The sequence below is a fragment of the Parus major genome, chromosome 8 (genome assembly GCF_001522545.3).
Source record: "Parus major isolate Abel chromosome 8, Parus_major1.1, whole genome shotgun sequence".
Lineage (NCBI taxonomy): Eukaryota > Metazoa > Chordata > Aves > Passeriformes > Paridae > Parus > Parus major.
In genome coordinates this window covers 22489601-22515752 of record NC_031777.1, presented here as the reverse complement: position 1 = coordinate 22515752, position 26152 = coordinate 22489601, and the positions used below count along the sequence as shown (strand labels likewise).

The 26152-nt window shown below is 47.6% G+C and overlaps 1 protein-coding gene across 1 annotated transcript in view; it reads right to left on the bottom strand.

The window, feature by feature from the left end:
* The window catches only part of RAD54L (RAD54 like), a 49080-nt gene extending 25921 nt beyond the window's left edge, over positions 1 to 23159 (bottom strand). Inside the window, exon 1 of the mRNA XM_015636536.3 lies at positions 23097 to 23159. Coding sequence (XP_015492022.1) covers positions 23097 to 23132 — 36 coding nt within the window. The 5' untranslated portion in view covers positions 23133 to 23159. The remainder of the gene's footprint in view (positions 1 to 23096) is intronic.
* Between the last annotated feature and the right edge of the window lie 2993 nt (positions 23160 to 26152).

The following is a 26152-nucleotide window of genomic DNA, read 5'->3' as shown; positions in this document are numbered from 1 at the left end:
CACCACCCCCCTGACTTTCTCCTGCAAGGAAAACAAGGAACACATAACAACACCTGCAAGGTTGTTTTGTGTCCCTGAGGATTGTTTTAATTCCTTCTCATGTCTTTCCCAGACTACTTTCTCAGGCAAGCCTGAGGAGCTGTGCGGCCTGTAATCTGTACAGGCAGTGTCAGAATTTAGCATCCATATTCCACCACTGCATTTTTTTAGAGCAGGCAGCACAACCTTCAGCTGGGTTTATGCTTTGGATGAAAGTGACCCCTAGACCTCCCTCTTGACTTAATTTGTAGTTTTCCATAAGAAACCATCATCTCTGAAGAGACCTCAGAGCAGCTTAATGCTCTGCTTGAAATAGATGGGGAGGGTACAAATCTTAAAAGAGAGGATGTCATTTTTTCAGCTTGCCTGGTGTGCTCAGTGCTGCACAAAGCCCAAGGACAACTCCTGCCCCATTGCTTAATACAATAAGGGTGCTGCAAATTCCAGATTATCATTCATGCCTAAATGTCTTACAAGTATTCAGGAAAATCTTAGGACTTTCCTCCACACCACAACTAAACTATAGTGAATTGTCATTTTAAAAGCTCCACTGAATCCATATTCGGTAAGAACAATGTGATTGTTGCCAATTTAAACTAAAATTACTATCCTGCTAAATAGTGGTCAAGATCTGGACATTGGCATTTCTGTCCAGGACATTTAGCTGTCTGCAGTAAATCAGCTTGAATTGCAAAACATCACACACACAGGAGGCACATGTCACATAGCCCCCAAATCTCTGCACTTGCAGGAGCACAGAAACCACTGCACACATCCAGGATATATGGGCAGTGCATATGAATGCTCATGCTGGACACTCCTGATGCCCCTCTGAAGATTAGGAAGAAAGCTTTTCCCCTTCAAAGGCCACTTACTAACTTGTTCTTCTTGGAGGGTCTCTTTGAAGGTGCCAGGGCTCTGATTGTGCCACACACAGTCTCATCAGCAAACCTGGCACGTCTCTGTGCAGGAAAGGAAATAAAAACCAACTTGATCACTTGCCTTTTACCTTAACCAAGCCTTCCTTGATCTCACAAAACCCAGGGTGCTTGGAGTACAGAGGCACAAGTTCAAAGAGACAGCAAGAAGTTAATCTAAAAGCAAAAGGTGCTCTTCAGGCAGGTGGGAAGAAGTAATTAGAAAGCACAGCTATTCCAAAGCTTCGATAAATGACATCAAGGCAGCCATTATACACTCACTAAAGCATGAGGGTCCTTCACTCTTGTCAATCAAGGAAAAAAAATGCACAAAACTGTTGACATATGGGCCAGACTGCAAAGGCAGGAGCTCTATGGCTCCTCATCACCCTGCTCTGCTTGAGGCAGAGACTCTGCAGGAAACAAGCAGTGTCAGGCCTGCACCTTTCAATACTTTTATTTAGTTTAGTTGTGCTTCTCCTATCCCCTCCACCATCAATATTTACTCTGCTCCATGAGTTCTGTGGAGCTCCATGAGGTTCAGCTTTCCATGGGCAATGTCCCATTTGTTGTTACCCATCAAGATGTGCTGTTTTTTCACCTGAGCATTTTAGTTATTATTTCATTCAGAAGCTGTAGCCTGTCCCACTCTGAAGCCTGGTAGCAAATCAAAGGGCACTTGTACATCTGAGACTCCCAGCCCCAGGCAAATGTAAGCCTGGATTCAGGATCCTGTTGCTTCAAAACTGCAGTTGCAGAAGGAAATTCCTTCTTCCATCTCTAGCTTCTTGCCTGTAAAACACAGCTGATCACTGCCAGCTTTTGTCTGTGTAGGCTGTGAGCTCTTGGGGGTTGTCCAAGGACACTGCAGGCCAGCAGCCCCTCTGTCAGACAACATGAGCTCAACACAGGCAGGTTGGCAGAGAGAGATTGCATCTTTTATCAGAAAAATTGATTCACAAAAGCCAAGAGGAGCAGTTTTCTCTCTGTGAGCAACATCAATACACACATATGGATCCACAGTTAGTGTTTTTCCAAAGCATTTCACCACCCCTTTCCAACATCCCTTTCTATCCCTGACTGACATTCAGACAACTGCTTCCCAACCCAAGCTTTTCACACCCCACAGCTAGGCCTGAATCCCACATGGCAGTGATGCAGACCCAAACCCTCTGTTCTACTCCAGATGTGTGCCAGCTGCAGCAGAGCAGCACGAGCTGCCATCCTCTGCTCAGCTGCCTCTGGCTGAAGGAGCAGGCAGAGGTTGTGGTACCCAGCTGCTGCCAGAGGGAAGCGGTGCCACTGGGCAGCACAGCACATCCCTTCTGCAGGCCAGCAGCTCCTCCCTCCTTCTCCCCCAGGCCCAGGAGGCACCAGCCACATTGAACAGCATGATGCTGCTTCTGGTCCTCGAGGGCTCAGGGAATTGCCTGGACACTGAGTCCTGCTGGACTTGGGAAGGTGCCCATGTGAGTCTGTGATTCCACCTTCTGCTGTCAGCTCTGCTCACAGGCAGATCCCTCTAAGCCACCCAAGGCCCTGTGGAGCTGGGGCTGCCAGCAGCAGTAGGAGCCCTTTCCCGTGCTGTAAGCACTGATCCCTCCTAAAACCTGAAGTGATCACATTAATCAGTTTGCTTCGAAGTAGGCCATGTGAAATGTGTTTGAGCCTGGCTGATAAAATGGGGAGAGGAAGAAGTGCAAGGAGATTAGAAAGGAATCGTGCTTAATTTGGGAACATCTCTGAAGATTTATTCCAAAGCATGAAAGCCATGGAGAATGCTCCCGCCCAGAGATTAAAGATGCTGTGACTCACATCTCTGAGGCCTGACAATAGCTTATTCAGAAGAGCTGCCTGTAGCCACGAGACAGAGGATACAGTTTTCCCAAGGCATTTCAATTTTCAAGAGGAAAAAAAAAGATTAGACTTCATTAATTTCAGCAAATAACATGAGACACCATCGGCCCCATCTCTCCTAAATGGTCTGTGGATCTCTAAGCTTTTGTCACCCTGAGAAAAACCAGAGCCACCGGTTGGAGATGACTTCCACCTTCTGGTATTTCCTATTGCATTTGGCCTCCAAACAAAAGCAGAAAGAAGAAGCCAGTGCAAGGCCCTTGCCGCTCATGGAAGGAATGCAGCAACCATTGCTTGCTTACATCTCCTTTCACAGAAATCAAATCCAGGGGCCAGAGGTGTTCGACTGTTCTGTCATGTTCTACCTGTTGCACATCCAGCTGTGAGGATCACACAGCTCCCGAGCAGGTGTCCCCATTCTGTGGGGTGGCCCTCTAAACACTGGCTGAGTGGATGGTGCCAGGACCTCAGCATCTCTGCCCACACACTCATGATGGTCCCACTGTCCCTGCCAACTCCAGGTGAGCCTTCAAAGGAAAAAAGGTGGCACGTGCAAGAGGGTGTGTGTAGGAATTAGTCTTGTGGTTTCTGCTTTGCTTCTCTCATTAGGTGCAGAAGGGAAGGGGATGGTGAGTTTGGGAGAGGGGAGATGGCAGGCATGGGGAAAAGTGGCAGAGCACTGTGTTGCTGGGGCACAAGAGGTTCCTCTGCATCACGGGGCAGCAGATCATCTTTGGTACAGCATTACAGATGGTCCTTGCTGAGTAGCTGCCACTGCTGCTCCTTGTTCTGTTCTTCAAGATAGCAGGAGCAGAGACAAGCCCAGCCCCATAAGAGGCTTTGCAGACTTTGTTTTGATCTTCCTGCTGATGGGGAAGGACAGGCAGAGTCTACTGAGCCTAAAAGGCTGTGTACCAGCTTTAGGCATGCAGGTAATTGTACTCATCTCCCATATATCATCCTGGGAACAGCAGCCTCTCTTGCCAGATCTAATGCCTTTTATGCCATTTCTTTTGTGGAACCAGCTTGAAATAGATTTTGAAACAGAAGCAAGAGGCTGTATCAGTTTTCCCCTTGGAGGTGTGACAGCCTGCCTGCTTTCTGCCAGGTTAGGTTATTTCTGTTCTCTGCTGTATGTTTGTGTGTTCCCCTGGCTCTGTTCATTGAGACAGGAAAAAGGAGCCCATCTTCCCCAAGATAGGCTGGTGGGGACATCATGACTGATGACATGACAGAGCAGAATGACAGCCAGCCCCTCACTTCACACTGTGTCCATCTCCTGCATTTTGTTTGACAGAAGAAGGGTCCAAGGCAGAGATCTGAGGGACATCTATTCTCTACAGCTTATTCACACCTTTCCAAATCCATCTGCCAAGCTGTGGAAGAAAACTGAGCTGAAGGGCTAATGCACAAGGTTGCCTTACCTGTGGCAAGAAGATGCCATCAAAAGGCATTCCCATATTTCTAAGCAGTGCAAGGTCATAGGATTGCTTCTTTATGTCTGTTTTTTTGAGATTCCTGCTTGAGAATTTGTCTCTCTAACTCAAACCTGTAGCACCAAGAACATGGAAAGAGGTGAAAGCCATGCCACCAGTGCCCCTCTTCTTCTGTAGCTGTGCAGCAACATTACAATCTTCTGACTGGAGATGGAGTTGCAGAAGAAAACTCAAAATCAGAGTGTGGAACTGCTTTTTTCTTTTTCCAACTCTTTCCAAAGCTTTCAGTTTAAATATTAACAAAGCAGTCAAGATTTTCCCCATTCTTAAGCAAAAATCTTCTAGCACCATCTGTTCTTGAAGATTCCTATTAACAGCACAGTGTCACTGAGCAAATGCAGCTGGTCCGGTGGCAGTCAGAGACACTGCCAGCTGGTGTAGACCTCGTGTGAAGATCCTCTCAACCCCAGCCAGAACCCAGGCAGCACTGGGGGAGCCTTCACAAGGTAACTCCATCCTCCTAAGAGAGTCTGAACACGTGTTTGTTTGACCTCCCCTTTAAGACTCCTCAGAATGACAGTTGCAGAATGGTTGAGGCTGACAGGGACTGAAGTCAGCTGGTCTGCATGGCTCAGGCAGGGCCAGCTAAAGCTATTTGCCCAGGACCATGTCCAGTCAACTTTTGAATATCTCCAAGGATGGAGACTCTTCTCTGGGCAGCCTGTACCAGTGCTGAACCACTGGAGCGTACTGGTGGTGCCTGGGGCAGTTCCTCAGGCACAGGACTTTTCACTCTTGCTGAACCTCATGAGGTTCCTGTCAGCCCATTTCTCCAGCATGTCGAAGTCCCTCTCAGCACGACCCTCGGGTGTATCAGCATATATCGGGGGTATGACTCCTCCTGGTCTTGTATGATCTTACTGGGGATACAATCTCATGCCATCATCCACACTGGTAATGAAGATGTTGTACAGGATTGGGTCCAGTACTGACCCCTGGCACACATTGTTACCTACTGGACTCCAACTAGACCTTGTGCTGATGATGACCACCCCCTGGAATGGCCCTCCAGACAGTTTTCAATGCATTTCACTCTCTGTTCAACACAGAGATCTTGCTTTTGTCTGCAAATCTGTTGTTATGCTTCACTATTCTCCCTCCTGGCACTTTTTCCTTCCTCAATGCCTTTTGAAGCTGACTTTCAAACAGTGCCTCCTTGCACCTGGCTAAGCATTGGTGCCACATGCAGGGGCAGGTGGGAGAGATGCTGCTCTTCAAAATATGCTCTGTCACTTGGGTGGCCCTGGTTTGTAGCACATCCAGCAATGTTTCATGTCTGTGCATCTGAGCCTCTTGTTTTCAGATTACTCCGGGGCTGGTTTTATTAGTGGTTGATTGAGTGGTCTCAGCATGGTTCTTGTGGAATACCCACATTTTCCACTCACCATGGAGCAGATGGAAATGTTCTCAGTGAGACACTCATGCATGTGCATTATCTACAGAGGAAATATCCACATCTCGGGTCTTATTGCTGCTGCCAACAATGCCCCCTGTCAGCTTCTGGGGAAATTTGACTGATATTTATTTGGGCACTATCAGAATGAAGCACTGGCAGAAAATTCCCCAAGTCATGTAAAAATGCCATTGATTCTCCTGGTAGAAAATCTTCAAATGCTGTAAATACCATATTGAAATTGCTTTTTTTGTTGCTGTGTGTTGAAATCTTGACAAAAAACCTTGCAAAAAAAAGTTCCTTATGAATGTTTTGACCACCATTTCAAAAAGAGTGTGATTAATAAACACAATGGGCTTTTTTTTTTCTTTTTCACTTGAGCAGGTCTTTATACCTGCTGGAGTCTTCTGGGTGAGCAAGATTAAGGTATGAAAGACTTCAGGAAGCAAAACCACCAACAGATCTGGAAAAGATAGAGCATTATAAGGAGCACCAGACACCCCCATTTTGGGGTATTCTGGAACTGACATTAAGCCATTTTTATGCTGCCCAGGGGTTATATGGCTAAAAAAGGACATACAAAGCAGTCCCATGATTGGAGTTGTAATTTTGTCACCCTCATGTTAGGAGGATCAAGGGAGCAAGGAAAGAAGTGGAACTGTGCTCTCAGCAGTTGGAAATGGATGCTGTGGTTGATGCACCTGCACAGCACAAACACATTCAGATTTCTATGTATGGCTGAGTGAATGATGACCCTGCACATTCCTCCTTGGCTGCAGTACAACAAACCATCTTTTCTCGCCCACCTACCATTCTTAATTATTGTTGACTTGGGATTTTTAATGTTAAAAAGAGTCATGTTTTTCTTCAGTCACGTCCATTCTCTAACCATTGTCCTGGATCCAGATTGTCCCTCCCCTGACCACAAATATCCTACAGTCAAAACTCCAATGTTCTCAACAAAACACAAAAGGTATAAATGTTTCATATTAGTAGAAACTGAGTTTTTCTTGATCCCTCACATGTAGACACAGGTTTCTATAAATTCTATTCTGAATCCTGTGAAATGCTGAGTGGCAGAAACAGTGAGGCACCAGGCTCAGGCCATGCTTGCATTGATTAGCTGAGCCCCAGCTGATGTGTGGATGTTTTATGCTTTGTTCACTAATGTACCTTCAGCAGCACTAATAAAATTTCCTTTGAACAAGCAGGAACAGGTGATCACACAATTATGTGTGTCTTGTCTGTCTGGATGATTCAGCCTCATGTTGTTGTCATAGCAGCATGTCCCCATCGTGGGCTTGCACATCGAGGTAGGTCTGGTTTGCAATTTCCAAATAATAAACAAAGCCTGGTGCCCTGATTTGATAGAAGAGAATTTGTTGTGTTGTTGGGACTGAGGAGGGCTGTGTTGTGGGAGGAAAAGTGGAACTGATTGTCAACACCCTTGGGACACCCCTGTAAGGATTTCCAAGGATGCAAACTCAGCTCCAGCTGGAACACAGTACCAGGCTGAGACAGTGCATGGGAAGAAGTTAAATGAGTGTCACACACACCTCCTGAGAGCCAGCAGGTCCAGGGGGTCACAGAGAGAGTACCTCTGCTAGGCAAGTCTCTTGTTACTGCTTTTGAAGGAGCAGCTCTGCTTGCAGCTGATCCTTGCAAGTTTAAGGAGACAAACACAGAGGCAGATTCTCAGTCGGCGTGGATCACCATCTGACTAATGCAACTTGTTTCATACAGAGTGAGCCTGAGTGACTGCAAGTCCATTTGAGGTTGATTTCAACCGGCTGTGGTTTGGGGTATGTGTTCAAACAGCACAAAAGCCAACACACTTGCACACGGATGGGTAAGGAAGAGGAGAGTGGAGATCCTGAAAGAAGCCTGCCTAGGACCAGTCTGAGTGCCACTAATTTTCCTTCTGTTTTTTTCCCTCTGCCAGACAGAGCACAACATGATTCAAGTGCCTAAGGAAATTTTCAATCATACTGAGAGAGAGAGAGAGGAAGCTACAAAATGGGATGGGATTGCTCTGCAATGCTGTGACCCGTGTGCACCCAGAGCTCTGCCTCAAATTGGAAGAAAAGTGCCAATTAATCTGACACTGAGGAAGGCATAGGCAACAAAACCATTTCATGTCTGCTCATTTCCCCCCATGACATGTAGTCCTCTCCACCTTGCTAATTGGAGAAAGCTTGCTAACAGCAATCTGATGTGGGTTTAATTAAATATCTTTTGAATGCCTCTGAGCAGTGGGAAAAGCTGGTGGAGTCATTCCACACTTAGGAAGGGCTTCAAATCTGGAGCTTGTGGCTTCATCGATGAGCAAATGCAGAGGCTGTGGGAGCACTGGAGGATCTCTGATAACTACAGGCTGACAACATCTGGCTGCAAAAAGCAGGATCTTCTGTATCCTGTAGCTCTTATAGTACCGCAGAGAAGATGCTTGGTCATCCTGCGGCAAAAGAAGGGCACTGAGGGAGGGGGACACCTCTGCAAGGGACATGTGCAGGGTGAGGATGCTGCTGTTGTGTCCTGGGGAGAAGCAGGCCTGTAAAGAGGGTGAAGCAGTAAAGGGTGCAGGAGAAAAGAGGAAGATGTGCTCTGGCACAGGGATAGCTGGAGAGAGGAGCAGCAAGCACCAGATGTGTTGGGGCACAGTTCTGTCCCAAGTCCACAAGAAACACTTTGGCTGGTCTGTTCAGTGCTGTTCAGTGCTGTTCAGTCCTGGGTGCTCCAGGTGAAGAGAAGGATTCCTGCCTGGGAATCGGGGCTGACATGTGATGAGATCATTTGTACCCTAAATAGCAGTCATTTTATGAAGGAGGAATTTGGGCATGTGTGGATAAAGGAGGAGCATGCCATGGGGATCAGGTAGGCTGTGGGCAGGTAGATGCCCTTGTAGAAAAGTTAGACCCCAAGCCAAAGCCTCAGCTATGCCATAACTTTTCTCCATTTCTTTAAAAAAATCCATATTCCACCTCCCCATCCTAGGAGGAGGCTGGGAATGCTGCATACAGGCTGAGTGCTGCAGGAGAGTGCTTGCAAATAATCTGAGAGCAACAGAAAAAATTTCAACAAGACCTTGAAAGAGTCTATTTAGCTTATCAGAAAGGAGGTCAAGAGGTGATTTGATTACAGCGCCTAAGTGCCGTCAGCAGAAGAAAACACCAGTTTCTAAAGAGCTTTTTAATCTATCAGAGAAAGCCAGAACAAGAGCCAGTGGCTGGGAGATGAAGGCAGACAAATGCAAATAAGACATGGAGAGCATATCTTTAGCAGGGGGGAGATAAATGGGAAGAGCAAACTCAAGGAGAATGGCCTCAGTATCTCTGGGTGCCTCCATGTGGGAGCTGGATAACATGCTCAAGCCAGAGAGGAGCCAGGCTGGTTCCAAGGTGGCATTAAGGAGCAAGAAAATCCAAGTTCCTTGGTCTTGTCAGGACAGAAAAATGTTTGAGCACAGGCTTTGGGCAAAACCTGGTTTGGTCACCAGGAAGAACTCAGCTCAGTGTTCATGGTTTCTAACTCAAAACTGATTCCTGGGGGCCTGGGCTTCCAAGGGTGGGGTGAGCCTGTTCCTCCTGGCATTGGCCACATGCTGGTGAGAAATTCCAGTCTAGTGCAAGAAAAAGCTGTCACGGGTAGGAATTAAGTCATTGCCAATGAAAAGCGTAAACCAAAAAACATTACCAGAAGTCCATATGATCCTGTATCTGGCCCTGGTAGGGAATTCTAGCAGGGGGTAGTTTAAAATTAAGAAAACTCAAGTTTGGAGTGATTTTTCCTTGGAATTTCTTCCTTCTTTAAGGCAAGTTATGACTGATGGACTCCTGAAGTGGACATTGACACAGAGCTATTAACAGGCCCTGGTGTTTCTCCCATGAAAACTTCAGGCTGTTTTTGGGTCTATTACATTTTTGCCTGGAGCAACAACATTCATCACTAAATAACTCAGTGTGGGGAAAAGTATATATATTTTTGCTTGTCTCAAATCCTCTGATTCTCACTGACACCCTTTATTTTTTTGATGTGAGAAGCATGATATATTTACTAATTGCCAATTCTTCGTGCTACTGAAGATTGTTGAGGCTTCTCTCCCACCATTTTGTATATACAAATACTACATGAGAAAATGCTGTTATTTGGTATTTTTCTTATCTTGGATTGGCCAGGAAAATTCTTATTTTTTAATTTTAATTTGACCTATTTCTAATTCAAACATCTTTGTGCATCTCTGGAGAACAGACACTAAGCTCAAGCAAAAGAACTAAGCACTAATTTCTGTGTTTCTCATCTGAATCCCTCCTGCTTGGTGATAAGAGAAGTTTTCTGAGTCTGGATTCTCCAGGGATGTCTGGGCAGCTCCCTCTTTGGTATTGCTGTGTTTTCTCCTTTTTTTCCCTGAACAGCTATGTTCAATAAAAGAAAACTACTAACAGATAAATAAACCAAGCAAGTCCTTTCTGGCCCAGGGGCTGTTTGCTGGTGAAAGCAGTATTTAAATATTTGCCACCTGAATGTGAAGGAATTTCCTGGGTTGTGCTGTCTGGTAAATAAGGCAGATTTTTCAACATCCAGTTAAAGTTCTGGTGAAGTGTAGGAAATAATTTCCTGTCAGTAATGGGTGTTTACCAGCAAGTAAGTGAATTCTACTGTGACTGGACCCATCTTCTTTCTCCTTAACTCCATGAGCTGCTGTAGTGAGGGTCCATCTAGAGGTGGGAAAAATGGGCCAAAGATGAACCACCCTGCCAAATGTTTGCCAAACCCTGCCAAAGGCAGCTATTTTGTCTGAAACAAGCAAACAACAAAAAAAAATCCAAACAACAACAACAAAAAACCAAAAAAAACCCAACAAACCAACAAAAACACAAAATCAAACAAAAAAAACCCCAAAAACAAACCAAACCAAACCAAAAAAGCACTCTGATTCATTCCACATTCTTTCTTTATATGGCTGTAGAAATAAAAAAAAATCCAATTTCATACTTTTAAAAAAAATATTCATCTTTTTAACTTAATTTAATCTATAAAATTAAAGTTCAAATAAAGTTTAACTATCAAAAAATAGAGTAAAATATATCAGAATATCTAAAAGAAATATATTGTTTGACCCATGCTGAGGGTTAAGTAGTTTGGTAGTGTAACAAAAATCAATGTTCAGCTTTCCAACCCAGCCCATGCATAGAAAGTTTTTTTCAGCTCTTGAAAGGTATTTTAGTTGTGACAGCTGTTTCCTCTGTTTGTTTGGGTGGGAAACCTGAGTGAATAATCCTGCCTATTCCAGTCATTAGGGACATATGGGAATTCTCTTCACTGTTTGCTACAAAACAGCATGTGCCCAGTTTCCATCAGAAAATTAGCCCAACAGTTCCCAGCTGGACAAGCTAGGAGGTAATCTAGATGTGGAAGTGTTTGCAGTGTAAATACACAGACCACAGATTGTTAGCCCTGCTTTACCAAGTCCAGAGTAAAGGCCAGAGCCTTAAAATCTGGAATTTGATAATTCCAGTAAGGGCTAGAGCATCTGCACAGAACTTAACCTTGATTTTTCTGAATTTGTTCCTTGTTTTGAGTGGATCACAAGGGAAAAATCTTGCCCAAAACATCCCTTAACAGCATGAACTTTTTTCTCAAGTACCTCCTGAGGGATGAGGTAGACACACTGTTAAATGTGGCTTTTCCAGTTGCATTTAATCACTCTTATTGCTTGGAAGCCACGTGAGCATATACACATGTGACAGCAGCCATCTGGAGATGATTCTGGTCCAGCCAGACTGTCCTTGTTGTCACTCAAAGCTGTGCCACCTTTCCAGGGTGTGGCAGGGGTGGCATGAGGTCCTGAGCACATGCTGGAGTCATTCCTGTTGGGATGCACATCGGGCTGTTTGCTCAGAACCAGCAGTGCTGCTTTTCCAAAAAGCTGGAGTGACAAATCCTGGCCTGATACACATTCACAGCATCCCAGCCCCACAGCACTCCTGCCAGGGACACCATCCCTGTGGGGGTGGCAGGATGATTAAATAAACAGTATTTTGTTTTAAAGCCCCCAAGGTACAGGCTTGTCCTGCTCTGGGTAAAGGAATAACCAATCTTGAGTTCACCCCTTTTCCTCACCCCAGGCAGTGAATTTCAAAGGTTCAAAAAGCACATGCATGGCTTCAAAACATAATAATCAACTTTGCTCAATTTTTTTTTTTTTTCTGAGCCTTTTGGGGCCATCTGACCACCTTTCTCAATTTGGGATTTCATCTCATTGTTGCAAAGCTCTAAAACCCCAATTAGAAAGGCAAGGTGGGATCCTCAGCTCACCCTGTGGCTTCTCAAGCACTGGTTTTTAGGAGGCTCATGCTACAGCTCTCTAGGAAGACAATGCCAGCAGCCACAACATGACAGCATCCAAATGCCATTCATCAAACCAGCATGCTTTGCTTTCAGCTGCTTTTAATCTTTCCCAGTCTCTCTGAGGGAACAGCTTGGATCCTTCTGTGAACTGGAGAGTTCAGTCTCTCTCAGCAGACCCCAGACATGGGCAGTTAACAGCAAAAGGCTTTTCAGCAGCCACAAAATAAAGGGCTGGATTTTTATTTTTTTTTAATGGACGCTATTAGTGTTCTGGGAAGAGCCTGGACCCATGCTCATTAAGTCAGCAGTTTCCAAAGTATTTCTAGAGAGGAAAAGAGCATAACTGGTTGAATTTCTTATTGTTGTAGCAAATGATCAGTGCACTTACAGGGCCTCAGTGTCTGTGATTAATTCATAGCCAGAAATAACAGTGGAGGACCTGCTGTGATGCCATTACCTTATCTCTGCCTCACTGGTTGATCCTCAGGTACAACTGAAAACAATCCTCAATTACTTGGTTAAAAACCCATCAGCCACTGGAGAACAAATGAACCGATACAGCCACCTCTGCCACCACCCTTCAGAGCTCCCAGAGATCACTGGATGGAAGGAAATGCACTTCAAAGTCCTCCAAGAGCCAGCACTGAGGGGAAATACCAGAGTGTGCCCAGTGGAACAGCCAGTGACCAGGGAACAGCCAGCTGCAGGGATGGCCTGCTCTGGGAGCACTCTTCCCACTGCTGGGGGGCTGGTTTATTCCTGTGCTGCTTTCAGGGGCACCTTCACCATCCCATTCAGGTGACTCTCACCAGTTTTACACTCATCAGTGCTGCTCCTTTTTTTTAGAGAGAAGTTGATGCCTTCAGATCTATCACCCAGACAGCAAAGCTCAAAGGTGGCCAGTCAGCACACCTCTAGAGCTAGGGACAGCTCTGTTCAGTCAGGGCTTGAATATCTCTAAGGACTAAGACTCACCACCTTCCTGGATCCCTGTCCCAAATGTTTGACCATCCCAAGGGTGAATTTCTCTCCTAATGTCTGATTGGAATTTCACTGGCCACAAATTACATCCATTGCTCTCTTCCTTTCACTTGGGATCTCCAAGAACAGTCTTGCTCCACCTTCTCACCCCAATCTGTGGCCCTGTTCTCAAAATTAATTTTCAGCCTCTTTCCCTTGCTGCCTTGCTGGCCATGCCAGCAGCAAAAGAGCCATCTCACATGGAGATGTGCCTGCTCTGTGGCTCTTCAGGTGGATTAGGGCATCCTCTTAGAGTCCAGGCTTCCAGGGCCATGTAAATATGGAGCAGACATTCAGATGTCCTTTTCAGGGGCAAGCAGACAGGCTTGTTCCTGCTGCAGTAGGATAGATCAGTGCTTCTGAGCCACTCTCTTTAAGGACACAGGCAAATAAAAATGCAGGAGAAAACCCGCCACTTTACATGGTGATGCTTTTAATTGCCTTGGCTAAATGGGAAATTAAACGCTGGAAACTTCAAGTCCTGTTTGATGTTCAGCATCCCTGCTCCAAGAGCTCAGGTTCTCCAGGCACGGCTTTGGTATGCCCAGGGAGCGTGAAATCACTCCCAAATTGCTCCACGTGTAAGGTAATTGGCCTCCATTGCCTGAAACATTCTGGCTGCAGGCTCAGGGAGCAGGCAGCACCTCCCAGGTGGAGCAAACTCAGAGATCCCTCAGAGGCTGTGTACGTGGCACTGAGAGCTCCTGGTCCGACTGCTGCAGGGACCATCTCCTGCCTCTCTGGAGCAGCTCGGTGCGTGGCAAGGTTGGGGAAATCAGTCCCCAGAGAGAGAGCAAAAGGGGCATGTCCTATCATCACCCCTGTGCTATGCATTTTCCATTTCCTCCTCTTTTTGCTCAATCAAGGCACATTTGCTTTCATATTAGGAGCATCAGGAAAGAGAAAAGATCACAGGTTAAAGCATGTTTCTGCTCCAAGACTAAACAGTCCTGCCCCCTCTGTCCTTTGCACAGACACCTCACACACTGGTGGCCATCCTTGCTGCCTCTCCCAGTCCTGCCATGCCTTTGGAGCTGAGGATTTTGGGAGTGGAGGAAACCAAATCTTCAAGATTCTCGTTCATGAATTTGTACAGTGACTCAGAGACATTCCCTGCTCTCTTTTGTCCTTTCCTAATAACTCCTTGCAGTAACAGGAGAGGTCACAAGAGTGCTTTGCAAACCTGTGCAACTCTCCAGGACATGGAGTGGGGCTGAGATCCAGTTCCAAGCTCATGACCAAGAAGCCCTACACTTTCAGGACCTTCTCCTCACAACTCCTGTAATCTCCAGAAGCCCAGACACCCCCCCAGGGAATGTGCAGCATCTCCCAACTTTCCACACTTCTAAAAGCTGTTTCATTAGCAATATTCCTGGGCATGATCTGATGCCAGACTGCAGGAAATCTTGTCAGGCTCGTGGGATGTCAGGGCTGGGGAATCAGTACAGCAGTTCCTTTCCATACACATCATCCCTATGGTCTGATGCTGCTGGCCTCTCCTGTTCACTGCCCATATATTTAGATGTTAGGACCAGAGGATCAGGAGACAACCTGCAAGATTCATGTACAGCTGTGAGTGTTCTGGAGCAGGTGGCCTTGAGTTACTTTCCTCCAATTGAAGGAAAGAGAAAAGGTGGTATTTGTAATCTTGGTTCTTTTTTTTTGTTTGTTTTCTTTTTATTTTTTTTATTCTTTTTTTGTTTTTGGTTTGGATTTGGGTTTGTTTGGTTTTTGGAGGGTTTTTTTGTGTGTTTCTGGGTTTTTGTTTGTTTTGTTGTTGTTCTTTTCTTAATCATTTTTTTGTCCCACTCCAGACACAAAAGGCCAGACCGGTATAAATAGTAGAAGCTATGTTAAAACCTATTTATAGCTGCTGAAAAATGTCATGTCTTCAGATTATTGCTTTTAATGGTTAATTATTGGTCATTTGGGGAACGGGGGAAGGATCTTTGTATGAGTGCACTGAAGAAAGCAAGAGGAGAAAACATCCTGAGAGATCAGCTGACCAAAACCAAGTTCCAAAACTTTTAGATAAGGCATTTCCACCTCTTGCCCCAGGAGATAAGAGGCATCAGTATCACAGTGCTGCTGGGAAAATAGAGGTTAACAGGGAAAAATAAAACCCTGCTGCCAAGGGAGGGGGACAACCATTGGCAGCACCAGGGAGGTATCAGGAGCAGAGATGCTTCTCAGGACACCACACACTCAATGTGTAAATTGCTTTTGCTGGCCAGCAGGAGAGACAGGAGAGTTTTCCCAGTTTTTCTTCCAAACGAGGGATAGACCCAGCTGATTTCAGCACTGATAAAGATCACCTCATTATCTCCTAGGAAGACCACACGATTGCAGAGTGTCTCTGATGGGAGTGATGATGAACACCAACATGAGCTCACCTCCTCCATTCACTCGCTCCTTTGTTTGGGAGGTTTCTTAATATGCCAAGAGGCAGAGAAACCACTGCTAATCCACCCCCCGCCCCCCAGAGGGATCTTGGCCGGGAAAGAGGAGTTGTCATCACCACCACATCCTTTCAGCCAGACACTAGAGATCAACAGCTGTGATAGTGCACAGAAACTCCCCACAGCAGCTCCTGGCATCAGCATCTCCTCTGTGCAGTCCTGCTCCTTGCCTGCCTCCCTGCAACCAAACCATCTCAGTCCTTTCCTGCCAGCCGAGTGCCACCAGCAACCTCAAGGACTGGCAGGTCCTGGAAGGGCTCTGGTGACACCAGTGCTTGGTGCTGCCCTCTCCACCCACTCTGCTCTCTCTTCCCAACCTGAATCCTTTCAAGAACAGGTGGGTGGATCTTCTCAAAGCCCCCAGGATTTACACAGCTGATCCAGCACACAGCTGGCAGGGGGCACATCCATCACACATTTCCAAAAGCCCGCAGAGCTTTTCTTCTCCCGGCTTTCTTCCTCCTCTTCCTTTTATTTTTTATATTCTCAGGTGAACACAGAATATTTCAAAGAGATCTCTGCCAGCATTGAAGCTTTGAAGCCAGCTGGTGGAGCAACCTCAGGTGACATGGAGAAGGAGCAGGGCCCAGCTGGGTGTCTTCCCAGGAGAACTGAATCAAAGCCAGAAGAAATGACAGCACAAGCTGATCCGACTCAGTCTGTCTGGGCTTTCTCCCTCCCTCCATTACTGAGCCCAGCCCAATAGCCCTTCCAGGTTTAAAATTAGCAAAACCTTCACTAAGCTTCAGATTAAGATCCTGGGTTACCAGCAGAGATAGCCCGTAGCAAAGCCCTGGATTTTATCTTTAATTATCGGCAGGAATATTATATTCTTGCAGAAACTGAGCTGAGAAGAAGCCAGCATCTGTGATCCCTGCTGCAGAGCTGAGCATCTGCTTGAGGGAGGGCTGGTAATCAGGAGGAGAGGGGTCAACAGAAGATGATCTTCTAAGTCTTCCTCTATAGACTGAATCTCTAATATATTTACTTAGCCAGATGCAAATCCTTTTCACAAACTCATGGCATTGCTCAGCACAAGCATGCACAGAAAATTAACAAAGCTGGAGCATCAATTCCTCATCTATCTCTGGCATAAGATTCCTGGTGACTGCACGGGAGGAAGGAAAATGTGCTCTTTCCAGTGTCTGGGGAAACAAAGCTGAGTTCCAAGCAGCGTTCAGTTCATAACCAAGAAACCCATCCAGCACCTTACTGCTTCCCTCTCTCCCCTGGCTGCTCTCCTTCCCTGATCTGCTCCTGGGCTGCTCCTTCCCTGGGTCCCCAGGGCTTGAGTCTTGCCATTGTCCACAGCAGCAGAGTTTGCCCATGGCCAGTGAACTAAGGCAGGAGAATCTCAAAACACAGGAATGGCATGAAATGCAGGGCCAGCAGTTGGACTTCAGTGATCCTTGTGGGTTCCTTTCAGTTCAGGATATTCTATGATTACATGGTCTCCACGTGTGCTCAGAAGCAGATGGAAGAGTACTGCAGCAGCCTGGGATACAGACCCCTCACCTGCTGAAGACAATCCTGCTTCCTCCTGCCTGCTGGTTGGAGGTTGTTTTCCTTGACAAGAACTAGAGAAGCATCCTAGTGACCACACTGCTGGAGTAGAAACCTGTCATGGCCACCTTATTTCTTGCTGGGGCAAGGACAAAGTGTCACTTGGATGGTGGGGACACTGCATTTGTCTGTTCACATATGTCTGATATATGCTGGAGGAGCAGGAGGAACTGGAGGCCAAGCTATGAATTATTACGTGGTTGTGGAGCCACCAGAAATTCCCTGTGTAGCATCCTGGACTGGACTGGAAAGGGTGCACTGGCTGGAGAGGAGGCATGGGCAGGAAAGGCCAGGAAGGCAGCACAGCGTGGGCTGAGCTACTCACAGCATGGATGGCCCTGGCTTGGGGCAGGTCAGTGTATCTGCAGCTCATCTTTTCACAATTCCTTCTTTTCTCTGCTCTTAACAAAACATGCTCAGGTGTATGTGTGGTGTGCCTAAGGTTCAAGGTCACCTTGTATTCAGCCCAGCACAATGAAATCTTAAAGGAATGGGGTATAACAAAAGAGCTGTGTGGCTTTGAGCCTCTCAAGGAGCGAAGGGACTTGAAATAGATCACAGCTACCTGGAGCTTAGAAAGCCCTCTGTCCACTGCCTTCACTGGCTGCTTTGTGAGACATCCTGCTCCTGTAGTGCAGAGGTCTGGGGATCCCCTCTGAGCTGGTGGTGACAGCTGAGGAGGAATGAGGCTGGCTGAAGCAGAGCCTGTGTAATGCCATTCCAACCCAGCCAGCCAGGTCAATTAAAAAATAAAGACAAAGGCTCTTGGTGTGGGTCTGCCATCCCTATCAAATTCATTATCTCCCCCCACCAACAGAAAGAGGGCAACTGTTCACGTAAGGCACAGCTAATAATATCTGAGTACAGGACATTGCTGCTAAATTATAGGGAGGGCTTGGGAAGGGAAATTAGTGTCATTTGCAAGCCCAATAATAGGGGCTGTGCAGCATGAATGCCGATGCAGGAGCAGGCTGGAGGACAGAGAGTGGCTTATGCAACCGTCCCTGTCCTCCTGTGGTGGCACAGCCAGGCTGGCAGCAGGCACAGTGCGGGGCTCAGGAGCAGGAGAGCACAGGAAAAGTGGGCTTGAAAGCCAAAGGCAGGTAAAAACAGAAGGCAAAGCAGATGGTTGTGTGTGAGGATGAAGGCATAGGAAGCTTCTCTTAGGGAAGAAGGCTCAGCCCTTCCCTTCCAGCTGAGCTCTGGCACAAAAGACCCAGAGCAGAGTTTAGGGGCCTCACAGTTTAGGGTTTCCCCCGAGGGCACCAGCTACAAGGGATGGAAGCTCTGGTGGTTTCAACTGAAGGGACACTTACTGAGCAACTTCTAGGAGCAATCAAATACAGTGGGGAAACTGAGGCACAGAGCGACTGCACAGTCTGTGCTGTGGCTTGAACCCTAAGGCAATTCTTGAGCACTTCTCAGTGATGTGAAATGTGGTGCTGCTCCCTGGGACAGCTGCATTCCTGCAGCATTAGCATTAAGCATAGCATAAAGCAAAGAATTACAAATTTCTGAGTACAGACACATCTTGAGCAAAAATCATAGAATTATTGAATGTTTTAGGTTGGAAGGGACTTTAAAAATCATCCAATTCAAACTCCCATGCCATGGACAGAAACACCTGCCACTTGAGCAGGTTGCTCAGAGCCCCATCCAGTGCAGCTTTGAACACTTCCAGGGATGGGGAATCCCCACCTTCACAGTAAAGAACTTCTTAATATCTAATCTAAACCTGCTCTCTGTCAGTCTGAAGCCATTCCCCCTTGTCCTGTCAGTCCAGGCCCTTGTAAATAGTCCCTGTCCAGCTTCCTTGTAGGATCCCTTCAGGTACTGGAAGGCTGCAATTAGGTCACCCTGAAGCCTTCCCTTCTCTAGGCTGAACAATCCCAATTCTCTCAGCCTTTCCTCAAAGCAGAGGTTCTGATCCATCAACACCCTCAAGCCCTGCTCAGCAGGGCTGCTCTCAATCCCCTCATCCCCCAGCCTGGATTTTTACCAGGGATTGCCCCAACCCACATGCAGCACTCTACACTTGGTCTTGTTAAACCTCATGAGATTCCCATGGCCCCCGTGGATGGCATCCCATCCTTCAGGTGTGTCACCTGCAGACTTGCTGAGGGTGCACTCAGTCCCTTCATCTGTGTCCTTACAGAAGATATTAAATTACACCGTCCCCTCAGGGACATCACTTGTCACTGATGTCCATCATGACTCTGAGCCACTGACCAGCACCCTCTGGATGTGACCTCAGACCAATGTGTTACAGAGAAGCAGAGGCACTCTCTGACCAAATGCTCTCAAATGTACCAAACCTAAAGGCTACCTAAACAAACAGCAGCAAAAAAAAAAAAATAAAATAAATGGAGCTGTGTCCAGCTCCTGCAAAGACCAGTGTCCCCTTTCTGCCTGCTGAGTTATTTTTCAAATTCTTTGACCTTGGACCCCTCTCAGGGCCCCTCCTGTAGCTGATTAGGAAATTCTCCATTCTTGATGAACAGGTGAAGCTGTGATTATACTAATCAGCTGCTCATTAGGATTGCTTGGCTTCAGCTGATAAAACACCAGCCCCATGGTGTATGGCCAGCTCTGTCACCCGGGGGTGTCAAAGATGCTCAGCTTTGTTGTTGTCCCCACTGGGTTTTGCTCCCAGATGGGGAAGGGCTCTCCAGGACACAGCTGGAATCTGGCAAGCAAATCTCATTCCAGCAGCTGTGAGCCTCCTTCAGGTTCTGGATTGATCACCACAGAGCAGTGCTCTGACTCTCACACGGGGAATTGTGGACACTGAGAGACCTGACCACTCAGGTGGAGGTAGCAGGGACCCTCAGTGCTGGAGCCAGCAGAGGTTGGTTCAAACTCCTTCCCATGTTCCTACGGATGTGGCAGCTCCAAGAGCCAGGCCCTGGGCAGGCAGAAGAGTCACTATTGATCTCATCCCACCTCCTTCACAGCTGTGACACGGGACTGAAACCCCCTGGGCTACCTGCAGTCTCTGGAGACTTCCTGAAGAAGCTACTGCTCTTCTTTTTGGGCCTGTCATTCTGACAGCTGTCCCCAGGGAGATCTCAAAACCAAGACCCCAGCACTGCAGAGTGCCACAGAAATACACACCACTGTGCTCTGGCAAACCTCATCCTCCTCCAGTCCTCCTCACCAAACGATGGGGACACAGCATTGCTCTTCCCCTTCTCTTTCTTCCTTTGTTCCATCTTCTCAATCAGGCTCTGGCTCAGAAAGGTTTCATTGCACAACAGCTACACTGGCCTTAGAAGGATGCAATTAAGATGAAACCCACTTATTTAAAGCAGCTCCTCTCCCAGCACTGCTCTAATGTCACCTTTGATCACTGAAACCAACCCAGCTCACAGACTGCCAGGGACATGTCCTTTCATTTCTCCCTTCCCTCCTTGCTCCATTCAGACAAAACTGGTTTCTTTCTTCCTGCTGGTGCTCCGAGCATTTTGCAGAGCAAAGGACGGATGTTTTGCATTGGCCAGCAGGAAAAAAGAGAGTGAAATGCCCTGGCTGTGGGCCATGAAGGCTGGAAAGGTCACATAGATCATGCTGCATTTTGGGCTCAGATAGCTTGGCCCAGGCTCAGCACTGCCCTGGGGCTGTGCTGCAAATGAGGGTGGGCTTGGGATGGGCAGGGGTCCCTCTACAAATGATTCTAAAAGGAAGTATCCTGAATTTATTGGACTATTTCCCCCATTTAGGACAGTCAGTTCAGCTCAAACCATCACTTAGGCATGGCTTAGCTTTAAACTCCCTTGCAGATCCTGCTTTCACCTGCACACAGGAGCTGCTGGATCAAGACTCTGCTCAGCAGCCTCCATCCCTACACACTCACACATTTGATTGTCAGGCACTGATACCCCAGATTTCCTTGTCATTAATGCATCCATCAGGTAGCATTTTCTATTAGACGGGAGGTTTCCTGGTTGTCAGTGCTTCCACCCACACAGACAGGTCTCTTCTGAACTCCATCTCTCTGCCTCCAAACCTCACTGCATCACATTTTCCTTGGAAATGGGGAGCAAATACACGTGTATCCCTCTGTTCTCCCAGGGAAATGGCAGAGCAATTTGCAGGGTTCCCTGGGTGGACAGGGACTGTTACTTCAGTCTATTTTATTTTGATCTGCAGGAGAGATATCTCTTCCTGAGGGTGGAGAGAAGAGCAAGAAGCTGCCCTGTTACAAAACACCAGTGATTTGCAATTCATCACCAGCCCAGGGCCAGGTGCACTCCTCACTGCCATCTCAGGGGGACATTTTTTTCTAATTCTTAGAAGTGGACGTTGGCATGCCAAAAGTCTCAGCACTGGCATTACAGATTCCTTCTGATCTCTCCAGATATCTCTGATGTAGCAGCTTCTGAGGATTTCTGAGCACAGAGCAGATTTCCACCCTACCAAGGTGACAGCCCATCCTGTGTATCAGTGAGTGCTGGAGTGACACTACAGCAAGGGACCCCAGCCCCTGGTTCAGTTAAAATCATTTGGTCACCCCTGACAGGGGGAGATTTGTCAACTCTCAGCAAAAGATACAGTTTTAGAGGCATCCAACTCCATCAGACTGCTGAGGGGGCTGCACTCTCCATTCCTGCTTTGACTGGGAGCTGGGGGCAGCAGGGCTCGGATGTGCCCTCTCCTCCTCCTGATCTGTGATGCCAGCTGAGCTAAAGCTGGCTCCCAAGAGCTTGGTGCTTCAAGAGACAAGTGCCAGTGATGGCTCTGGGGAGGACAGCAAAGAAACCAGCCCAGGTGCTGCTTCTGCCTGTGAATCAGTCCAGATGGGCCATGGCTGACCTGCTGAGAGCCCAGTGCTCTTCCAGGCAGCCTGGACACAGATGGGGTGTCAGGCATGGCAGGGCTCCCACAGCACACCCTGCTCAGAGCAGCCAAGGAGGGTGAAGCACAAAGCAAGTGGCTTCTTGGGAACACTGAGATCTCCACAGCACATCCTGCTCTGCACACAGTCACGGAGCTTAAACAGCCACTGCCTGAGAGGCTGTGCCTGCCTCCTCCAGGTCTCTCCTCCTGCCTTCCACCTCCATGGAGACTGGCTTTTGGCACTTAAAGGTGTGATGAGGAAATGGAGGGCTTTTAAAAACACTGCTATTAACAGCAATAAAAATAATAGTGCAGGAACATGTCTCTCCACAGGGCCATCACCTTCTGCTCACTTGGATTGAAGTGTTTTACCATCAGAGCATGACAGCACGCTGAAACCTCACCAGAGCAACAAAGCTGAAGGCTTTATTACTGTTATTAACCTGGTTTTCTGAAGAAAGGCAACAGAACACCACGTGTACCCATCAGCCTGTCAGCCCACCCTGGTAACTCCTTAATCGGTCAGCTAATTTCAACCCACAGGGCTCGAAAGGTGGGGGCTGCCAGAAGCCTCAGTCTGTGCACACAGGCAGAGGGACAGGCAGAGCCACAGTGAGCACCCAGCAGGACAGCCTGTGGGGACAGATCAGCCCCCTAGCAGAAACCAGAGAGCACCCTGAGAAAGCATGCAATCCCCACCTGTTACCTTTTAAACCCCAGAGAAACACAGAAAGACAGGGCGTGAGCTTTTTAAAGCCCTTGCTGGTTCCCTGGTCCAGGATGGAGCCCGCACCAAGATACAGGACCCAGAGAAGGCCGGGCCTGAGCTCTTTGTCCCCATTTGTCCTGTCACAGCCCTGCCAGCAGGCAGTTCCCCGAGCCTTGGTTTGATCTAGGCAATGACAAATCCCATGTCCCAGAGAGACTCCCAAGGGGTTTTCAGGCTCTCCAGCCTGGGCAGGCTGAACTGGGATAACTGGACACCCCAACCCAAGCTCAGCAGCCGCACAGGACTCCTCTCAAGGCAGCCAGACCTGGTTTGAGCAATCAGCCATCCCTCTTCATGGGCATTCCTGCAACCCCACAACAGCCCTGTTGCTAACACCACACTTCCCAGTCAGTGTTTGGGCACTGGCTCTCAAAGGCTTTCCATTTCATCCCTCCATACCTTCCATACTCCTCCAGAGAGGTCAGAGCTGCCCATGTCTTTCAAGAGCCGTGGGGAAGAGCAGGAAATCTGAGTCTCCACTCACAACAACAGGCAATGCCACGTGCCCAGGAGCACAGCACCAAGGTTTTGTTGCCTGGGTGACATCCAAGCCACCATCCATCACCCAGGCACAGACCCAGGCAAGCAGCCAGACTGGCAAGGACAGGCAGGGTTTCCCATGGAAAACTGAAGTCAGTCCAAGCCACGGGCACAATTCAGCCAAGAGTCCTCACTCCTCACACTCCCTGAGGAGCAGGGAGAGCTCTCCATCCATTACCTGGAGCTCACATGTCTTGGTCTATCACTTGAGCCCACTCCCACACAGCTGTTTAGCTACTCATGTGCACAGGCTAAACAGCAGGTCTGGAGCAGTTTGGTTTTGCTCATATTTTCTTCCTTCATTACTGAGGCAAATAATCTGTTTTGGTAGGCAGAGGGGCATTGCTCTTGCTGCTTTACATGCTGCTGGTTGAAAGCAAGGTTGCCCTGATGTCTGAGCAAGGCAGATTAAGGCCTCCACAACTCCCCTTTCTCTGGTAAAACCTCAGTTGTTGCTGCCATGAGTGAAGCTCTCTCCTCTCCCCTCAGTGGTGGCAGGAAGGAACCATTTCCCCCTGCCCAGCAGTTTAATCCCTGACACACACCAAATTGCTGAGTGTTGTGCACAAATAACACTGTTCAAGGGGTGACCAACTTCCTTACAGTGAGAAACCCCAGGGGCCTAAATCAGGGTGGGGTGAAGCAGGTCTCAGCACCAGGCTGTTTGGACTGGCAAAAAGCAGCTGTAAAGAAGAAGGAATGGGAACTAAAGGTCAATCTACACCAAGGACTTAAAGCTGAGCTGAATTTCTGGCCCAGGTTTAAACTGCACAGCAGCACACCCTTGGAGTAAAGCAGCAAAATAAATGAAGTCACCGAAACAAACACACTCCCTGCATCTTTAAGGTCAGCATTTTCACACCACCCTCTCTCCTGTGTTTTGGCTTTCAGAGTCTGCTCTTCACAGGTACAGTCACAAGTCTGTGAGGGGGGGAAAAAACCACAACAAAACCAACAAAGCAGGGAAGTGACTTTTACCGTTGTCATTTTCCCTGTCTCCCAGCAACAACCGTGTCTTCTCCACCTTGCTCCCCTTCCAGCACCTCACAGCTGGCACAGAGCTTATGAACAAACAAGGCTCCCTGCAGCGAGGGCTGCCTGGCAAGGGCTGATGCTTCAGTCTAGCATGAGGACGATCTTTTCACCTGCAGAGGTGACAGCTCCTGGTTTATGTCTAACCATCAGCTCTCATCCTCCATCTGCGAAGATTCCCAACCCCATTCCAGGGCTGAACAGATGGTGACAGTGTCTGGGCTGATGCCCAAGTGTCAACAAGACAGCTTCTTGTTTCCTCTTGTTTCCACAGACTTATCCCTGGGAAGGGAAGTGGAAAAAAAACATGTGATAAGACACTGCCACCTCACCCTGTCTAAACAGTCACACTAACCCCAGGACAAGTTCTGTGGGTTTGTATTATTAATGTTCCTCCTCTTAGGCTGAGGGAGGGCTTCCCAGGGCGTGGATTTTGCTCCAAAACACCTTCCTGTGCCTGTCTCAGGAGGGGAATTAGCAATCAGAGCCTCCTCCAGAGATTTTTCCCCAATTAATACATGAATAATCAGCATAATTTCATGCCAATTGTTTTGTGTTTTGACACCACAGTTATTCTGTGTTCCTCTGCTACCCAACTCCTCAGCTCCTTTTAATGGAATTGATTAAGTGCTAAACCACGACTTCCTCAGAATCATTCACACAACTGGTGTTGTGACAGAGCTGGGCACAGGCAGAAGCTCACCCTCAGAAGGATGTATCATTGGCACACCAAAGTCTAGCACAGCCAGTGTTTGAAGACTTTGAGGGCAAAGTTGTTGAGAAGAGGCCGGGTACCTCTTCTGAGGTGGCTCTGAAAGGATCTCATCAATTTACCCACATGTGGTCAGCCATGCCTGCCTGGGGACAGCAGAATTTGACACCTCTATAGATGTGTTTTCCTGACATTTTCATCATCAAACACTGATTTCAGCTTCCAGATGGCTCGGAATGCTGCATGCTGGGGAAAATTGGTTGCTCCTTACTGCCTCATGAAGCCCATTCTGGAAACACATTGAGGGTGCCCATCCACTGCTTACTGGTCTTAGTGGTGATGGGAGACCAGAAAACTTTCTTTCAGATCACTCATGAGGAATTTACACTGCCCCATTATCTATCCCAGGCAGGAGATGGGACTACGTTCTCTCTGAGCCATGAAATTTCCTCTAGAAAATTTCAGGACAAGAATCCACAGGCAAGGGTAGAAAAACAGCAGCTAAAATCCATAAGGCCATTTAGGAACTCAAGGATCCCACCATGGCCAAAGGCAAGAAGAATCTCTGTATCTCTGAGGACAGACCTGTCTGATCTGCTGTTCCTGCTGCCACCAGCCTTGGTGCCTTTCTGTGCCATCACAGACACATTAAAACAGTAACTATGAGCAAGTGCATTCAGCATTTCAGCACCTCAGATTCAGGATCACTGGGGAGCTTGGGAGCACCAGCAAAGCTGTATTCAAAGGAATTGTGATCCATGCTGGATTTATGCAGAGGAGCAACAAGGATTTATGGTCCATCACAAATATAGGACCATATCTGAGTTTGCTAATCTTGTTTCCATTCCAGTGGCACATTGTGCTTGGATTCACAGTCTCCCAGGCAAAGCAGGTTGGGCCCTGCTCATATCACATGTGGGCTACCCCTATTAAAATTCAAAGGAATATCTTCTTTGCTGTCCAGGAATGCTGGACCAAGGCTTCCTTGCATGTAGGGCTGCCAGGAGGAGACCAGGGACTGTGAGCCATGAAGGTCCTCTGGTAGCCCAGAGCCACAGCCACTTTCAGCACCACAGGCCTCCTCCTAACCCTTTTCCTCTGAGTGCAGAGCAGCAGCAGAGTTATTAAAGCACCACCTGGGCTGGCAGAAATAAATCTTTCCAATCTGCCT